Here is a 14,628-nt window from a genome sequence, read left to right on the forward strand (position 1 = left end):
TGAACATGCTTGTTTTTGCTCTACTTGATACCATGCTGCTTGAAATTAAACTACTTGTGATTGAATATAATGAACTTGAGTTGCTTATGATGGGAATCGAGAAAGTTTGTATTGCATGACTACTACTCATTGTTGTAGGCCAGCTCCATAGTGACCAAAAGCTGCTTATGACAGAACAACCTGAAATTGTGCTAGTTTTGCTTGAACTTTCATAAAGAGATGTACTCGAGAAAGATGTTATTGTTGTGTATATACTCCACATTGAGCTGCTTGAAAATGAGCTGCTTGTTAGGCAACTACTAGAAATTAAGCTAGTCATGCTGGAACTGATTGAAGTAAACGAACTCGATAAAGAGGGAATTGTGCCTGAGATAGGAGAACTTAATAAACTTGTGCTTAAAGTTCTCAATATTGAGCTGCTAGAACCAGTTATACTTGTGATTAAACAACTTGAAATTGAGCTCGTTATACTAGATCTACTTGAAACAGATGTGCGCAATGTCGAACTCGTTGTTGCCGAGCTGCTAGAAACGAGGCTGCCAGAACTCGAGATACTTGTCAAGGAACAACTTGAAATTAATCTAGATATACTACAACTGAATGAAGAAGATGTACTTGAAATAGAAATAATTGTGCTGTATCTACTTAATACTGAGCTGGTAAAACTGGATCTGCTTGTGATAGATCTACTTGATAGTGTGCTGCAAGAACTTGAACTGCTTATGATGGATCTGACTGTAGTAGATACAGCAAAACTAGAGGAAACTATAGCAGAACAACTCGACACAGAGAAGCGTGAACATAAGCTGCTGGAAATGGAACAAGCTGAAGTTAAGCTAGTTGTGCTAGCTCTTCCTGAAACCGACCTACTCGAACAAGAGGAAACTGTCGTGGAGCTACTCGGCAATGAGCTGCTAGAAATTGGGATACTTGTAAGGGAACTACTACAAAGGATGCTGGTCGAACTGGAAAGTACTGAAGTAAATGAACTTGAAATAAAACTAATTGAAGATGAGCTGTTAGAACTTGATCTACTTGCGCTTAATGTACTCAAAACAGAGCTGCTAGAACGAGTAATACTTGATATTGAACTACTTGAAATGGAGCTTTTTAAGCTGGAACTACCTGAACTAGATGTGCCAAATGAAGAGATAGTTGTTGCAGGGATGCTGGAAGCTAAACTTCTAGAACTATAGATACTAGATTGGGAACAACTTGAAATTATGCAGCATGTACTGAAACTTACTGAAGAAGAAATGCTTGAAATAGAATTAAAAATGCTGTATCCACTCGATACTGAGCTGGTTGAACTGAACATGCTTGTTTTTGCTCTACTTGATACCATGCTGCTTGAAATTAAACTACTTGTGATTGAATATAATGAACTTGAGTTGCTTATGATGGAAATCGAGGAAGTTTGTATTGCATGACTACTACTCATTGTTGTAGGCCAGCTCGATAGTGAGCAACGGGAACATAAGCTGCTTATGACAGAACAACCTGAAATTGTGCTAGTTTTGCTTGAACTTTCATAAAGAGATGTACTCGAGAAAGATGTTATTGTTGTGTATATACTCCACATTGAGCTGCTTGAAAATGAGCTGCTTGTTAGGCAACTACTAGAAATTAAGCTAGTCATGCTAGAACTGATTGAAGTAAACGAACTCGATAGAGAGGGAATTGTGCCTGAGATAGGAGAACTTAATAAACTTTTGCTTAAAGTTCTCGATATTGAGCTGCTAGAACCAGTGATACTTGTGATTAAACAACTTGAAATTGAGCTCGTTATGCTAGATCTACTTGAAACAGATGTGCCTAATGTCGAACTCGTTGTTGCCGAGCTGCTAGAAACGAGGCTGCCAGAACTCGAGATACTTGTCAAGGAACAACTTGAAATTAATCTAGATATACTACAACTGAATGAAGAAGATGTACTTGAAATAGAAATAATTGTGTTGTATCTACTTAATACTGAGCTGGTAAAACTGGATCTGCTTGTGATAGATCTACTTGATAGTGTGCTGCAAGAACTTGAACTGCTTATGATGGATCTGACTGTAGTAGATACAGCAAAACAAGAGGAAACTATAGCAGAACAACTCGACACAGAGAAGCGTGAACATAAGCTGCGGGAAATGGAACAAGCTGAAGTTAAGCTAGTTGTGCTAGCTCTTCCTGAAACCGACCTACTCGAACAAGAGGAAACTGTCGTGGAGCTACTCGACAATGAGCTGCTAGAAATTGGGATACTTGTAAGGGAACTACTACAAAGGATGCTGGTCGAACTGGAAAGTACTGAAGTAAATGAACTTGAAATAAAACTAATTGAAGATGAGCTGTTAGAACTTGATCGACTTGCGCTTAATGTACTCAAAACAGAGCTGCTAGAACGAGTAATACTTGACATTAAACTACTTGAAATTGAGCTTTTTAAGTTGGAACTGCCTGAACTAGATGTGCCAAATGAAGAGATAGTTGTTGCAGGGATGGTGGAAGCTAAACTTCTAGAACTAGAGATACTAGATAGGGAACAACTTGAAATTATGCTGCATGTACTGAAACTTACTGAAGAAGAAATGCTTGAAATAGAATTAAAAATGCTGTATCCACTCGATACTGAGCTGGTTGAACTGAACATGCTTGTTTCTGCTCTACTTGATACCATGCTGCTTGAAATTAAACTACTTGTGATTGAATATAATGAACTTGAGTTGCTTATGATGGAAATCGAGGAAGTTTGTATTGCATGACTACTACTCATTGTTGGCCAGCTCGATAGTGAGCAACGGGAACATAAGCTGCTTATGACAGAACAACCTGAAATTGTGCTAGTTTTGCTTGAACTTTCATAAAGAGATGTACTCGAGAAAGATGTTATTGTTGTGTATATACTCCACATTGAGCTGCTTGTTAGACAACTACTAGAAATTAAGCTACTCATGCTGGAGCTGATTGAAGTAAACGAACTCGATAGAGAGGGAATTGTGCCTGAGATAGGAGAACTTAATAAACTTGTGCTTAAAGGTCTCGATATTGAGCTGCTAGAACCAGTGATACTTGTGATTAAACAACTTGAAATTGAGCTCGTTATACTAGATCTACTTGAAACTGATGTGCCTAATGTCGAACTCATTGTTGCCGAGCTGCTAGAAACGAGGCTGCCAGAAATCGAGATACTTGTCATAGAATAACTTGAAATTAATCTAGATATACTACAACTGAATGAAGAAGATATACTAGAAATAGAAATAATTGTGCTGTATCTACTTGATACTGAGCAGGTAGAACTGGATCTGCTTGTGATAGATCTACTTGATAGTGTGCTGCAAGAACTTGAACTGCTTATGATGGAACTGACTGAAGTAGGTACGGCAAAACTAGAGGAAACTATAGCAGAACAACTCGACACTGAGCATCGTGAACATAAGCTGCTGGAAATGGAACAAGATGAAATTGAGCTAGTTGTGTTAGCTTCTCCTGAAAGATATTTACTCGAAAAAGTCGTAGATCTACCCGACACTGAGCTGCTTGTTAGGCTACTAGTAATGAAGACAGTTGTACTGGATCTTATTGAAATAAATGAACTTGTAATATAACAAATTGTGCCTGATCTGGCAAAACTTGGTCTACTTGAATTGTTTGAGCTTGAGATGCTTGTATTTAAGCTACTCTTACTGGAGCTGATTAAGCTTTGACTTCTTAAACTTGATGTGTAGATTCTTGAATTGCTTGAACTTGATCTGGAGATACTCACGCTATAGGTGATTAAGGTTGTACTGCACGATGTTGAACTGCCAATGCTTGTAGCTTTTTTGATAGAGCAATAATGACTTGAAGTTGATGCATATGAGCTTAATCTGCTTGAACTTGAGGTGACGAGTTCCTGACTTAAACTACTTAAAGTTGTTGTTCTGAAGGTTGAACTACTGAATCGCGAACTTGTAGATCTTGAACTAAATGTGCCCGAGCTTATTGAACAATATTTACAACTTGAACTACTTGAACTTGCTGAGGTGGAACTTTGTCTAATTAAACTAAAGCTACAAGGGCCTGAAGTGCCTGAGCTTGAAATGCTTGAACTTGAGCTGCTTGAACGTTTACTACTTGAGCCTGAAGTACCTGAACTAAAGCTTCTTGAGCTTGAACAACTTGAATAGGAACATCTTGAACTTGAAATGCTCGAACTTAAAGTACTTGAGCTTGAGATGCTATAACAGGATCTACTTGAACCTAAAAGAACAAGGCAACATTAATCACCGGCTTTTAATCAATGGGGTAAAGAAGAAAGACGTGTTTTAACGAGAAAATAAATCAGATTTTTGAAATATCAGTTTTGATGTATTTTCATAAAATACAGTTTCTGAATCCACAGAAGCTCACATATTTACAAAAAGGATATTAATGAACTTGCGAGTACATTATTCACACATATTCTCGAACGCATGATCCATATTTTTGTTCAACAAATGATATGTAATTATTTTCAAAACATAACCCACACTGAAATCTTTGAACACATGATCACTAATTTGTTATTTGAAAATTTAAATGAAAAATGTTTGAAACTTTGTTCCAAGTTTTCTTTGAAATTTTTCACACTTTTTTCTTTATTTTTCAAACTAAATTTCACAAGTGACAAGTATAATTACCTTATTCTAAAATCAAGAAATGAGGTTCTCCCACGAAGAAGCAAGTTCTTACCATGCAATAATGGAGGTTCATAATTTGTATTCATTTTTCCTCGGCCTTTTAAAGATATTGAAGCAAACTTTAAAGAAACATGAACTTCAATAACACATACAAGACCGATGTAATTGTGAAAGGAACTTTGATGATTTATTTCTTCAACTGCCTTCTTAAGTTAATTAGAACATAAGAAATGTAGGGAAGATTTGTGACATATTCATTTGGATGTGTTAATAACAAAAAGAGAAACATCTCTAAGCATCAGTGTGTATATACCCAAGCCTACAAACATAGGATTATGTCTGAATGATAGGAGTGAATGCCCTCAAAGATATAAAGCCAGTGTTGTTAACGTTTATATTCGTCAAGGTTTTACTCACTACTCTGAATGAAGCAACGTAAGTACGGTGTTTGAAAGGATCACACAAGTACTGGTGAACAATGAGTATGGTAACCATGAAATTAATACCATTATAAGACGACACTTGGATCGCTAGTACAATCCTGTACCAAGAATAGAAACTACAACACCTCTATTAAAATTATATCACAAATCCATCATGGTGGGTGATTTTTGTCCCTTGACAAAATCACCCAACAATCGAACTATGTTCAATGTGTGTTAACCCAAGCATCGTCATACGGATTAACAAATACACAGATGGCAATCAAATCTAGAGATAAAAAAGATATAATGAATCAACCAAAGTTTGGATTGTGAATAATCTAAGTAGCTATGCACATTGTGCGTCAACCAAAAGGAGCATCAGGGCACAGTGATGACAAAGTGTGCACCTTGGCACCATACATAACCACTGACCTGTACAACTGATGCTGCGAGACGAGGTGCTTGACATGCTTCCATGGGAGATGGATCTGCTGAAGCCTGTACAAAAAAAAATATATATAGTATTCTATACGTCAGAATATTTTCACATTATTTTGTTCTGAACACAATTTTGATTCGATTATGAAATACAATATACAGTACTATATATTAATAATTACTAAATTATAAAAAATTTCTTGATCAATTTTTAGCTCAATTAGGTGCATTGAATTTATGATAATTGTTAGATTAATTGATGAAGTATTTGAAGAAAACAATATATGTAAGGTCAAGAAAATATATAAATCAAAATAAATAGTTAATAACTAGGTAACATAATGCAAGGTACATATCAAAGCTTGAACATTATCTAATTAAATCATTGTCACAAGATACGGATGAATGTAAAATATCCAGAATTTAATCAAGGTTTTCAACACGATCAACAGCGATGAGTTTGAGATAGTGAGCTTTTTTCATATACTACTGTTATTCACGTCTATGTTCATCATTAAAGTTGACTGAGATAATCTTGTTTAATATATTGCCTTTCCATATTAATCTTTTTGGGAATTATTCATTTTTAGAGCAATATTAATTTCTAAGACGCTTCTAATTAAGCTCCAAAATTCTAATAAATTTAACTTCATTTTACGATATTTCTTCTCCAATAAAGGAAACTATAACATTTTTATAAGTAAAATATAATCTTTTGAAAATAGCTGTAAAAACCTGTAGGTACATATACTATTTTGCCTTGGTAGAGTAATTTTATTAATTGTTCTCTAATAGAACCTGGCCAGAGGCAAAAGCAGCTTTATAACTCAATAATGTAAGGCAAGAAAAGATACTCTAGTTTGGCAGTAACATTCTCTCTTCATTTTTCTTACTTGAGCTAGTTATGCTGAAACACAGGCACTCAACGGAACTTTCACTGCGTCTGCTTGTGCTGCTTCTGCTAATACTGTTTATTCTGCTGCTGCTGCTTCTGATATTGCTGCTGATTCCTACAGATAACGAAGATGAAGCTCTTGAACTTGGTATAAGCTCTGAAGATGTGATGATTGTTGTTCATAAATTAGATTCTCGCCAGAACCACTAGCCTTAGAAGCTCGCTTTAAATACAAATGTCACAAACTTCTTTACTTGGGATATCTTAACATTTTGCTTTGAATTTGATTTTTGTTTACTTTGTATTTGTATTAAAAAAGTTCTTAATATTTCCATATTAAGCATTGCAAATTCAATTTAAATTTCTTATAATGAACAGTGTATAGTTTAATTGAGAGGCAAATCACACAAGAACTGTTTGATAAGGCTGCTTATGTTGAAGAGTAATTACAAGTTATACGTTTTTCATTGCTTCAATATGATAATATAAGCATATAACTTCAAGCGCAGAGGTAATGATGCATTTAATGTTTCTGATCAACAGCAAAGACTGCAACTGATGGCATATCACTAAGCCGAGATAACTTTGATTTTCGAAGGCGTATTAGTTTGGACAATAATGATTATAATAGGGTATTTTTGTGAAGTAATTTTAAATATGTATTTGATATGTCTGTACTTATTGAGCACACTCTACCCTTCCATATGACGGATTCGTGGATTATGTCTGACCTCTTAAGCCTCTTAGGTTCTTTATCACTACTTTTCTCAGATCTCTTTAAAAGCGAGTTAATTTCTCAGTATTTAAAGATACAAATGTTGTTTAGTTGATGCCTGAGATGTAGGTGCTTATATGTCAAAATGTTGTTTATTTACGTTTAGTTTTGACTGTGTTATTTGTATAAAAAAGATACGTTATGAACTTTTATTGCGAAATTTAATCAATATTTTCAGTTCTGAATTCCGTGCATTCTTCAGTTTAACTAAAGGCGCAAGTTATAAGCTGCAGCAAAGCAATGATTACTAAATCTTAAAAAAAATATATTTCCCAATTACTTTTGTAACCGAACATATTAATTTATGAAAGGCAAAGATATCCAACAAATGGGAGGTAGAAATCACATGACATTTTGACCAGACCACACACTAGAAGGTGATGAATCCCAGAACATCAGTGTTCCAAGCTCAGGTAAGTTCAGGTAAGTCACTTGATCGCCTAATGGGGGATTGCATTAATTAAGATACAATCTATATATATGTGTGTGTGAATAATAATCACATATAAATTAATTAGAGCAATGTGAGGATTCGAACCAGCGACCAGGGAAACCCAAGACTTGCTATGGATTAAGAGGAACCCCGGGTTGAATAAATTATACAATGTCATGTGCAGGTGATGAGTCACAATAACGTGGCTAAAGTAAGTTGACCAGACCACACACTAGAAGGTGAAGGGACGACGATGTTTCGGTCCATCCAGGACCATTCTCAGGTCGATTGGTCTAGAACAGACACTTGCGAGATACTGTACCGACGCTCAGTGCGCTCAGTGTGTGAGTTGAGCGCACTGAGCGTCGGTACAGTATCTCGCAAGTGTCTGTTCTAGACCAATCGACCTGAGAATGGTCCTGGATGGACCGAAACATCGTCGTCCCTTCACCTTCTAGTGTGTGGTCTGGTCAACTTACTTTAGCCACGTTATTGTGACTCATCACCTGCACATGACATTGTATAATTTATTCAACCCGGGGTTCCTCTTAATCCATAGCAAGTCTTGGGTTTCCCTGGTCGCTGGTTCGAATCCTCACATTGCTCTAATTAATTTATATGTGATTATTATTCACACACACATATATATAGATTGTATCTTAATTAATGCAATCCCCCATTAGGCGATCAAGTGACTTGTGAACTTACCTGAACTTGGAACACTGATGTTCTGGGATAAAGAGTGTGGCAGACTGCTTGATCGTACTATAGTGATCGAACCTGATTGACTGCTTGAACTTGATAGGCTGCTTGAACTTGACAGGGTGCTTGGACTTAGCTGAAAGCTTAAACTTGACAGGCTGATGGAACTTGACAGGGTACATGAACTTGACAGGGTGCTTGATCTTGTGGACAAGCTTGAGATTGACAAGCTACTTGAACTGCTTGGTGGTATTCTTCGGCTTGCTGAAGAGCTGGAGCCTGAATAAATAGTTTAAAAATCAACTGCAGGTGAAGACTGAAAATAAGTGTAACTATCAGAGTAGAAACAGACTATATTAACCTATTCGCCATGTTAAATTATATATTTTTTATTTATTGTCCTAAATATGTCCTTTCATTGCATATTAACATTTTAATTTGAATAATATGTCCAATAAAAATCCCAGTAATTATGTACAGTAATTTATATACACACACACACTAAGAGAATAGGGGTAGTAGGAGAAAATATCAAAGTGTTCAGTGAGGATCCACAAGATCTTCCCTGAGGACTCTTTATTTTTTTCTCCGAGGCTATGGGTCCCTACACTTGCACCATAGGTGGTACCCCATATATATATATATATTATATATATATATATATATATATATATATATATATATATATATATATATATATATATATATATATATATATATATATATATCGAGAATGAATGCATTTGTACGTGGAAAAAGAGAATGGTTAAATTATTATTTACAATTTGACATATTGTATGCATGTATGCACACACGCACACACACAGAACCTCTGTGTCATACCACATACCTCTGCAGTATGCAGCCCCAGCATGGACCCCGTACCTTGTCAAGCACAAGACAAAGCTGGAAAAAGTTCAGAGGTATGTCACTAGACTAGTCCCAGAACTAAGAGGCATGAGTTACGAGGAAAGGCTGCGGGAAATGCACCTTAAGACACTGGAAGACAGAAGAGTAAGGGGAGACATGATCACTACCTACAAAATTCTCAGGGGAATCGACAGGGCAGACAAGGATAAACTATTCAACACCGTTGGAGCGAGAACAAGGGGACACAGGTGGAAACTGAGTACCCACATGAGCCACAGGAACGTTAGAAAGAACTTTTTCAGTGTCAGAGTAGATAACAGGTGGAATGCATTAGGCAGTGATGTTGTGGAGGCTGACTCCATACACAGTTTCAAATGTAGATATGATAGAGCCCATTAGGGTCAGGAATCTGTACGACAGTTGAGAGGTGGAACCAAAGAGCTAAAGCACAACCCCCTTAAGCACAAATAGGTGAGTACAGACACACACACACACACACACACACACGTTCAGAGTAGTTAACAGGTGGAATGCATTAGGCCGTAATGTGGTGAAGGCAGACTTCATACACAGTTTTAAATGTAGTTATGATAGAGCCCAATAGGCTCGGGAATCTGTCCACCAGCTGACAGTTGAGAGACTGGACCAAAGAGTCGAAGCTCAACTCCCGCAAGCACAACTAGGTGAGTACGTGTACAAGATCAGTATAAAATCACTGAAATTTTAGATTGACATTCTGACTATATATTTCTTACTTGAGCGTGATATACTGCTGCACAGGCACTCGGGAGCACTTGTGCTGATGCTGCTGCTTGAGCTGGTGCTTCTGATGCTGCTGCTTGAGCTGATGCTTCTGATGCTGCTTGAGCTGATGCTTATGATGCTGCTGCTTGAGCTGGTGCTTCTGATGCTGCTTGAGTTGATGCTTCTGATGCTGCTTGAGCTGATGCTTATGATGCTGCTCGAGTTGATGCTTCTGATGCTGCTTGAGCTGATGCTTATGATGCTGCTTGAGCTGATGCTGGTGCTTGAGCTGATGCTGGTGCTTGAGCTGATGCTGGTGCTTGAGCTGATGCTTCTGATGCTGCTTGAACTGATGTTGCTGCTTGAGCTGATGCTGCTGCTGACGGTTCTCACATATGACGAGGATGAACATGGCAAGAGTTCTGAGCCTCCACTAACTGCTGATAAAAAATTATTAGGTTTCAGAAAGGTTACCATCACTCAGTAATGGCAAAAGATACAATTGTTAGAAGAGATACTGCAAGTGCATGTTCTTATTGCGTGAATTTGCTTACGTTTTTTGTATAAAAAAATTATTATACATATCCAAAGTTGCATTCTGAAGGTAATTTTTGTTCATTCACGTCCCTTGTCCCTTACCTATCTCTCGGTTTGCAATATATGTTTATTTTTTTCAATAAACTATCTGTGATTCTGGTGATATTTATGGGACATTTCTCGGTTGCAACATGTTGCCAGTGGACACAATATTCAAGAGTTGGGGTGGGGGTTGTCGGTTCGACGTATCAATCAACGGGAACTGAACGTTCAGTCAACGTTAATTACGTTGTTATTGCAATGAATTGGCGTTGCTGTTGGAGGGTGTGTTCACTGGGGTGACTGTCTGAAACAACAGTTTCGTTCTCTAAGAATGTATCTTCACTCTTATGTCCGTTAAGGGAAATTATTTCAGTAATTACATTACAGACTCAAATTTATTATAAAATAAAAATTGCCATGTACAAAATGTTCGACTTTCGTTAACGATTTTCAACAATTTAAGGTTTGAAAAAAGGTTTTTAAACTTTATCCAGATAAGCGAATAAAGGCAATTTGGATTAAGAATATCATATATGCATCTGAACTGTGTTGAAATGTTATACAGTGTTTTGTGTTATGACAGTGGGACCAAGAATTCAAAGTTTCAATCCAAACTTACTTGAGCTTGAACTGCTGCTGCCTGTTTGACTTCTTGATATGCTCTGAGGTGATGAGCTGGACAGCTTGCTTGAACTTGAACTGCTGCTCGACTTCGACAGGCTGATTATGCTTGACGTGCTCTTTGAACTAGACTTTCCTGAACTTAGCCCGTAGCTTGAACTTGGCGCGCTGCTTGACAGATTACTAAAAGCTAATGAGCTGTTTCCATTTGACAGTCTGCTTGAACTTGACAGCCTGCTTAATGTTGACAAGATACATGATGAGCTTGAGAGTTCACTCGAGATGGGTGAATGCCTAAAGCTTGACTGTCTGCTTGAACTTGAGAAGCTGCTTGAACCAGACCTGCTTCTTGAACTTGGCCAGCTGCTTGAACTTGACAAACTGCTTGGACTTGAGAAACTGCTTGGACTTGAGAAACTGCTTGGACTTGAGAAACTGCTTGGACTTGGCCAGCTGCAAGAACTTGACAAACTGCTTGGACTTGACAAACTGCTTGGACGTGAAACACTTATTGAACTTAGCCAGCTGCATGAACTTGACAAACTGCTTGAACTTGACAAACTGCTTGGACTTGACAAACTTATTGAACTTGGCCAGCTGCATGAACTTGACATACTGCTTGGACTTGACAAACTTATTGAACTTGGCCAGCTGCATGAACTTGACATACTGCTTGGACTTGACAAACTTATTGAACTTGGCCAGCTGCATGGATTTGACAAACTGCTTGGACTTGACAAACTTATTGAACTTGGCCAGCTGCATGAACTTGACATACTGCTTGGACTTGGCAAACTTATTGAACTTGGCAAGCTGCATGAACTTGACAAACTGCTTGGACTTGACAAACTTATTGAACTTGGCCAGCTACATGAACTTGACAAACTGCTTGAACTTGACAAACTTATTAAACTTGGCCAACTGCATGAACTTGACAAACTGCTTGGAATTGACAAACTTATTGAACTTGACCAGCTGCATAAACTTGACAAACTTATTGAACTTGGCCAGCTGCATGAACTTGACAAACTGCTTGGACTTGACAAACTTATTGAACTTGGCCAGCTGCATGAACTTGACAAACTGCTTGAACTTGACAAACTTATTGAACTTGAAAAACTTATTGAACTTGGCCAGCTGCATGAACTTGACAAACTGCTTGAACTTGACCAACTGCTTGGGCTTGACAAACTTATTGAACTTGGCCAGCTGCATGAACTTGACATACTGCTTGGACTTGACAAACTTATTGAACTTGGCCAACTGCATGAACTTGACAAACTGCTTGGACTTGACAAACTTATTGAACTTGACCAGCTGCATAAACTTGACAAACTTCTTGAACTTGGCCAGCTGCATGAACTTGACAAACTGCTTGGACTTGACAAACTTCTTGAACTTGGCCAGCTGTATGAACTTGACAAACTGCTTGGACTTGACAAACTTATTGAACTTGGCCAGCTGCATGAACTTGACAAACTGCTTGGACTTGACAAACTTATTGAACTTGGCCAGCTGCATGAACTTGACAAACTGCTTGGACTTGACAGACTTATTGAACTTGGCCAGCTGCATGAACTTGACAAACTGCTTGGACTTGACAAACTTATTGAACTTGAAAAACTTATTGAACTTGGCCAGCTGCATGATCTTGACAAACTGCTTGAACTTGACAAATTGCTTGGACTTGACAAATTGCTTGGACTTGACAAACTTATTGAACTTGGCCAGCTGCATGAACTTGACATACTGCTTGGACTTGGCAAACTTATTGAACTTGGCCAGCTGCATGAACTTGACAAACTGCTGGGACTTGACAAACTTATTGAACTTGACCAGCTGCATAAACTTGACAAACTGCTTGAACTTGGCCAGCTGCAGGAACTTGACAAACTGCTTGGACTTGACAAACTTCTTGAACTTGGCCAGCTGCAGGAACTTGACAAACTGCTTGGACTTGACAAACTTCTTGAACTTGGCCAGCTGCATAAGCTTGACAAACTTATTGAACTTGGCCAGCTGCATAAACTAGACAAACTGCTTGGACTTGACAAACTTCTTGAACTTGGCCAGCTGCATGAACTTGACATACTGCTTGGACTTGGAGAGCTGCATGAACTTGACAAACTTCTGGGACTTGACAAACTTCTTGAACTTGACAAACTTCTTGAGCGCGACTCTTTACTTGCACTACACTGACTTCTTGAACCTGAAAGATTATTTAGTTGGAAAAGCTGCTTCATTTACGTTATATAAACGATAACCTGTGAACAAAAGAACTTTGAGAATAAAATAATAAATACTTTTTTTTAGTACAGGACAATATATTTATGACTTATAAGAATAAAATATTTTGTGTTTAGCTATTCTATACTGAATTAAAAACCTTTGCAATAATACGATATCGTAAAATATACAAAATACGTGATGTATATATCAAATTACAATGCATATTTTACTAAATTTTAGCCAAAATCAATTATGATAATTAGAATACCGCAGTCGTTTACTCATAGTTAATCCTGAACAATGTTTATTTTTGTAAGGAAAACTTTGTGATGTCGGTGGGTCACTTTAAATACAGAAGGGTTGAAACTTCTTGTGAGAACTTTGACAATCTGTGGTGTTACTTGATGTGGGGTTAAGTGTTGCAAGTTATGAGTGTTTATACGGCTTTAAGAGCATCTAAGCATCCCTGATCACCAAGGCAAATCACTTAAAAGTGATACAGCATCTTACCTTCAATTAACAGGTTTAGACAATGCTGTTCATGAAAATAACTGAACATTAACACCCATATTTTTTTGTTAAATAAATGAATGTATAAGGGATAAAAAGTGTTATTAAATAATACCCTATTTGCCGGCTGTTTCGCAAAGATATTGTGTGAAAAATATATCGAAGTCGCCATTTATTGAAAGTGATATTCATGTGGTTCGAAGGGAAAATTTATAATTTTGTGCACGAAAATGTAACATGGACAACAGGTTTGTTTTGGACCAAAAACGTGTGTACTGTACCCTGGCAAGTAGAATACTTAAAAGGCAAAAGAGGGGCATGACTCCCTTTGGGAACCTCTGTTGTTGATCGCTTATGTGAGGCATTGGAGTAGCAATATAGCAAATGGCAGACGACATAAGATGGAGGTAACAGATTCAGAACATACAAAAAATATTACCGGAGGATAGATGTTACATGTAAATGGTACATTAATAGACTTATAAAATGGACTGAAAATTGTCATATGAAATTAAATTTGTGGATAATTTTGATCATTTTCTGTGATCCTCGGATGACAAAATGGAGGTGACAAAACAATTGTAAACAACTGTAAAGTCAAATTGTGAAATGGATTTAGTAAACTTCATTAATAGGCTATTGTATTAAAGAACTCATTTAAAAAAGTGCTGAAAAAATCCCACTTGGTACTAAGGTTTACATCTAGAAATTGTATCAGTATAAAATGTAATATTATTTGGAGATAATGATGATATATT

At 37.2% G+C, this 14,628-nt stretch overlaps 1 protein-coding gene across 1 annotated transcript in view; it reads right to left on the reverse strand.

Annotated features, from left to right (window-relative positions):
* The window catches only part of LOC123768812 (pneumococcal serine-rich repeat protein-like), a 100,572-nt gene that overhangs the window by 65,385 nt on the left and 20,559 nt on the right, over positions 1–14,628 (reverse strand). The window contains exons 9-18 of the mRNA XM_069316205.1: positions 11,474–13,340; positions 9,943–10,319; positions 8,324–8,596; positions 6,406–6,564; positions 5,507–5,572; positions 5,314–5,360; positions 4,195–4,230; positions 3,676–3,740; positions 1,801–1,916; positions 1,247–1,349 (exon numbers count right to left, since the gene is read on the reverse strand). Coding sequence (XP_069172306.1) covers positions 1,247–1,349; positions 1,801–1,916; positions 3,676–3,740; positions 4,195–4,230; positions 5,314–5,360; positions 5,507–5,572; positions 6,406–6,564; positions 8,324–8,596; positions 9,943–10,319; positions 11,474–13,340 — 3,109 coding nt within the window. The remainder of the gene's footprint in view (positions 1–1,246; positions 1,350–1,800; positions 1,917–3,675; positions 3,741–4,194; positions 4,231–5,313; positions 5,361–5,506; positions 5,573–6,405; positions 6,565–8,323; positions 8,597–9,942; positions 10,320–11,473; positions 13,341–14,628) is intronic.

Source organism: Procambarus clarkii, chromosome 83 (genome assembly GCF_040958095.1).
Source record: "Procambarus clarkii isolate CNS0578487 chromosome 83, FALCON_Pclarkii_2.0, whole genome shotgun sequence".
In the NCBI taxonomy this organism is placed as follows: Eukaryota; Metazoa; Arthropoda; class Malacostraca; order Decapoda; family Cambaridae; genus Procambarus; species Procambarus clarkii.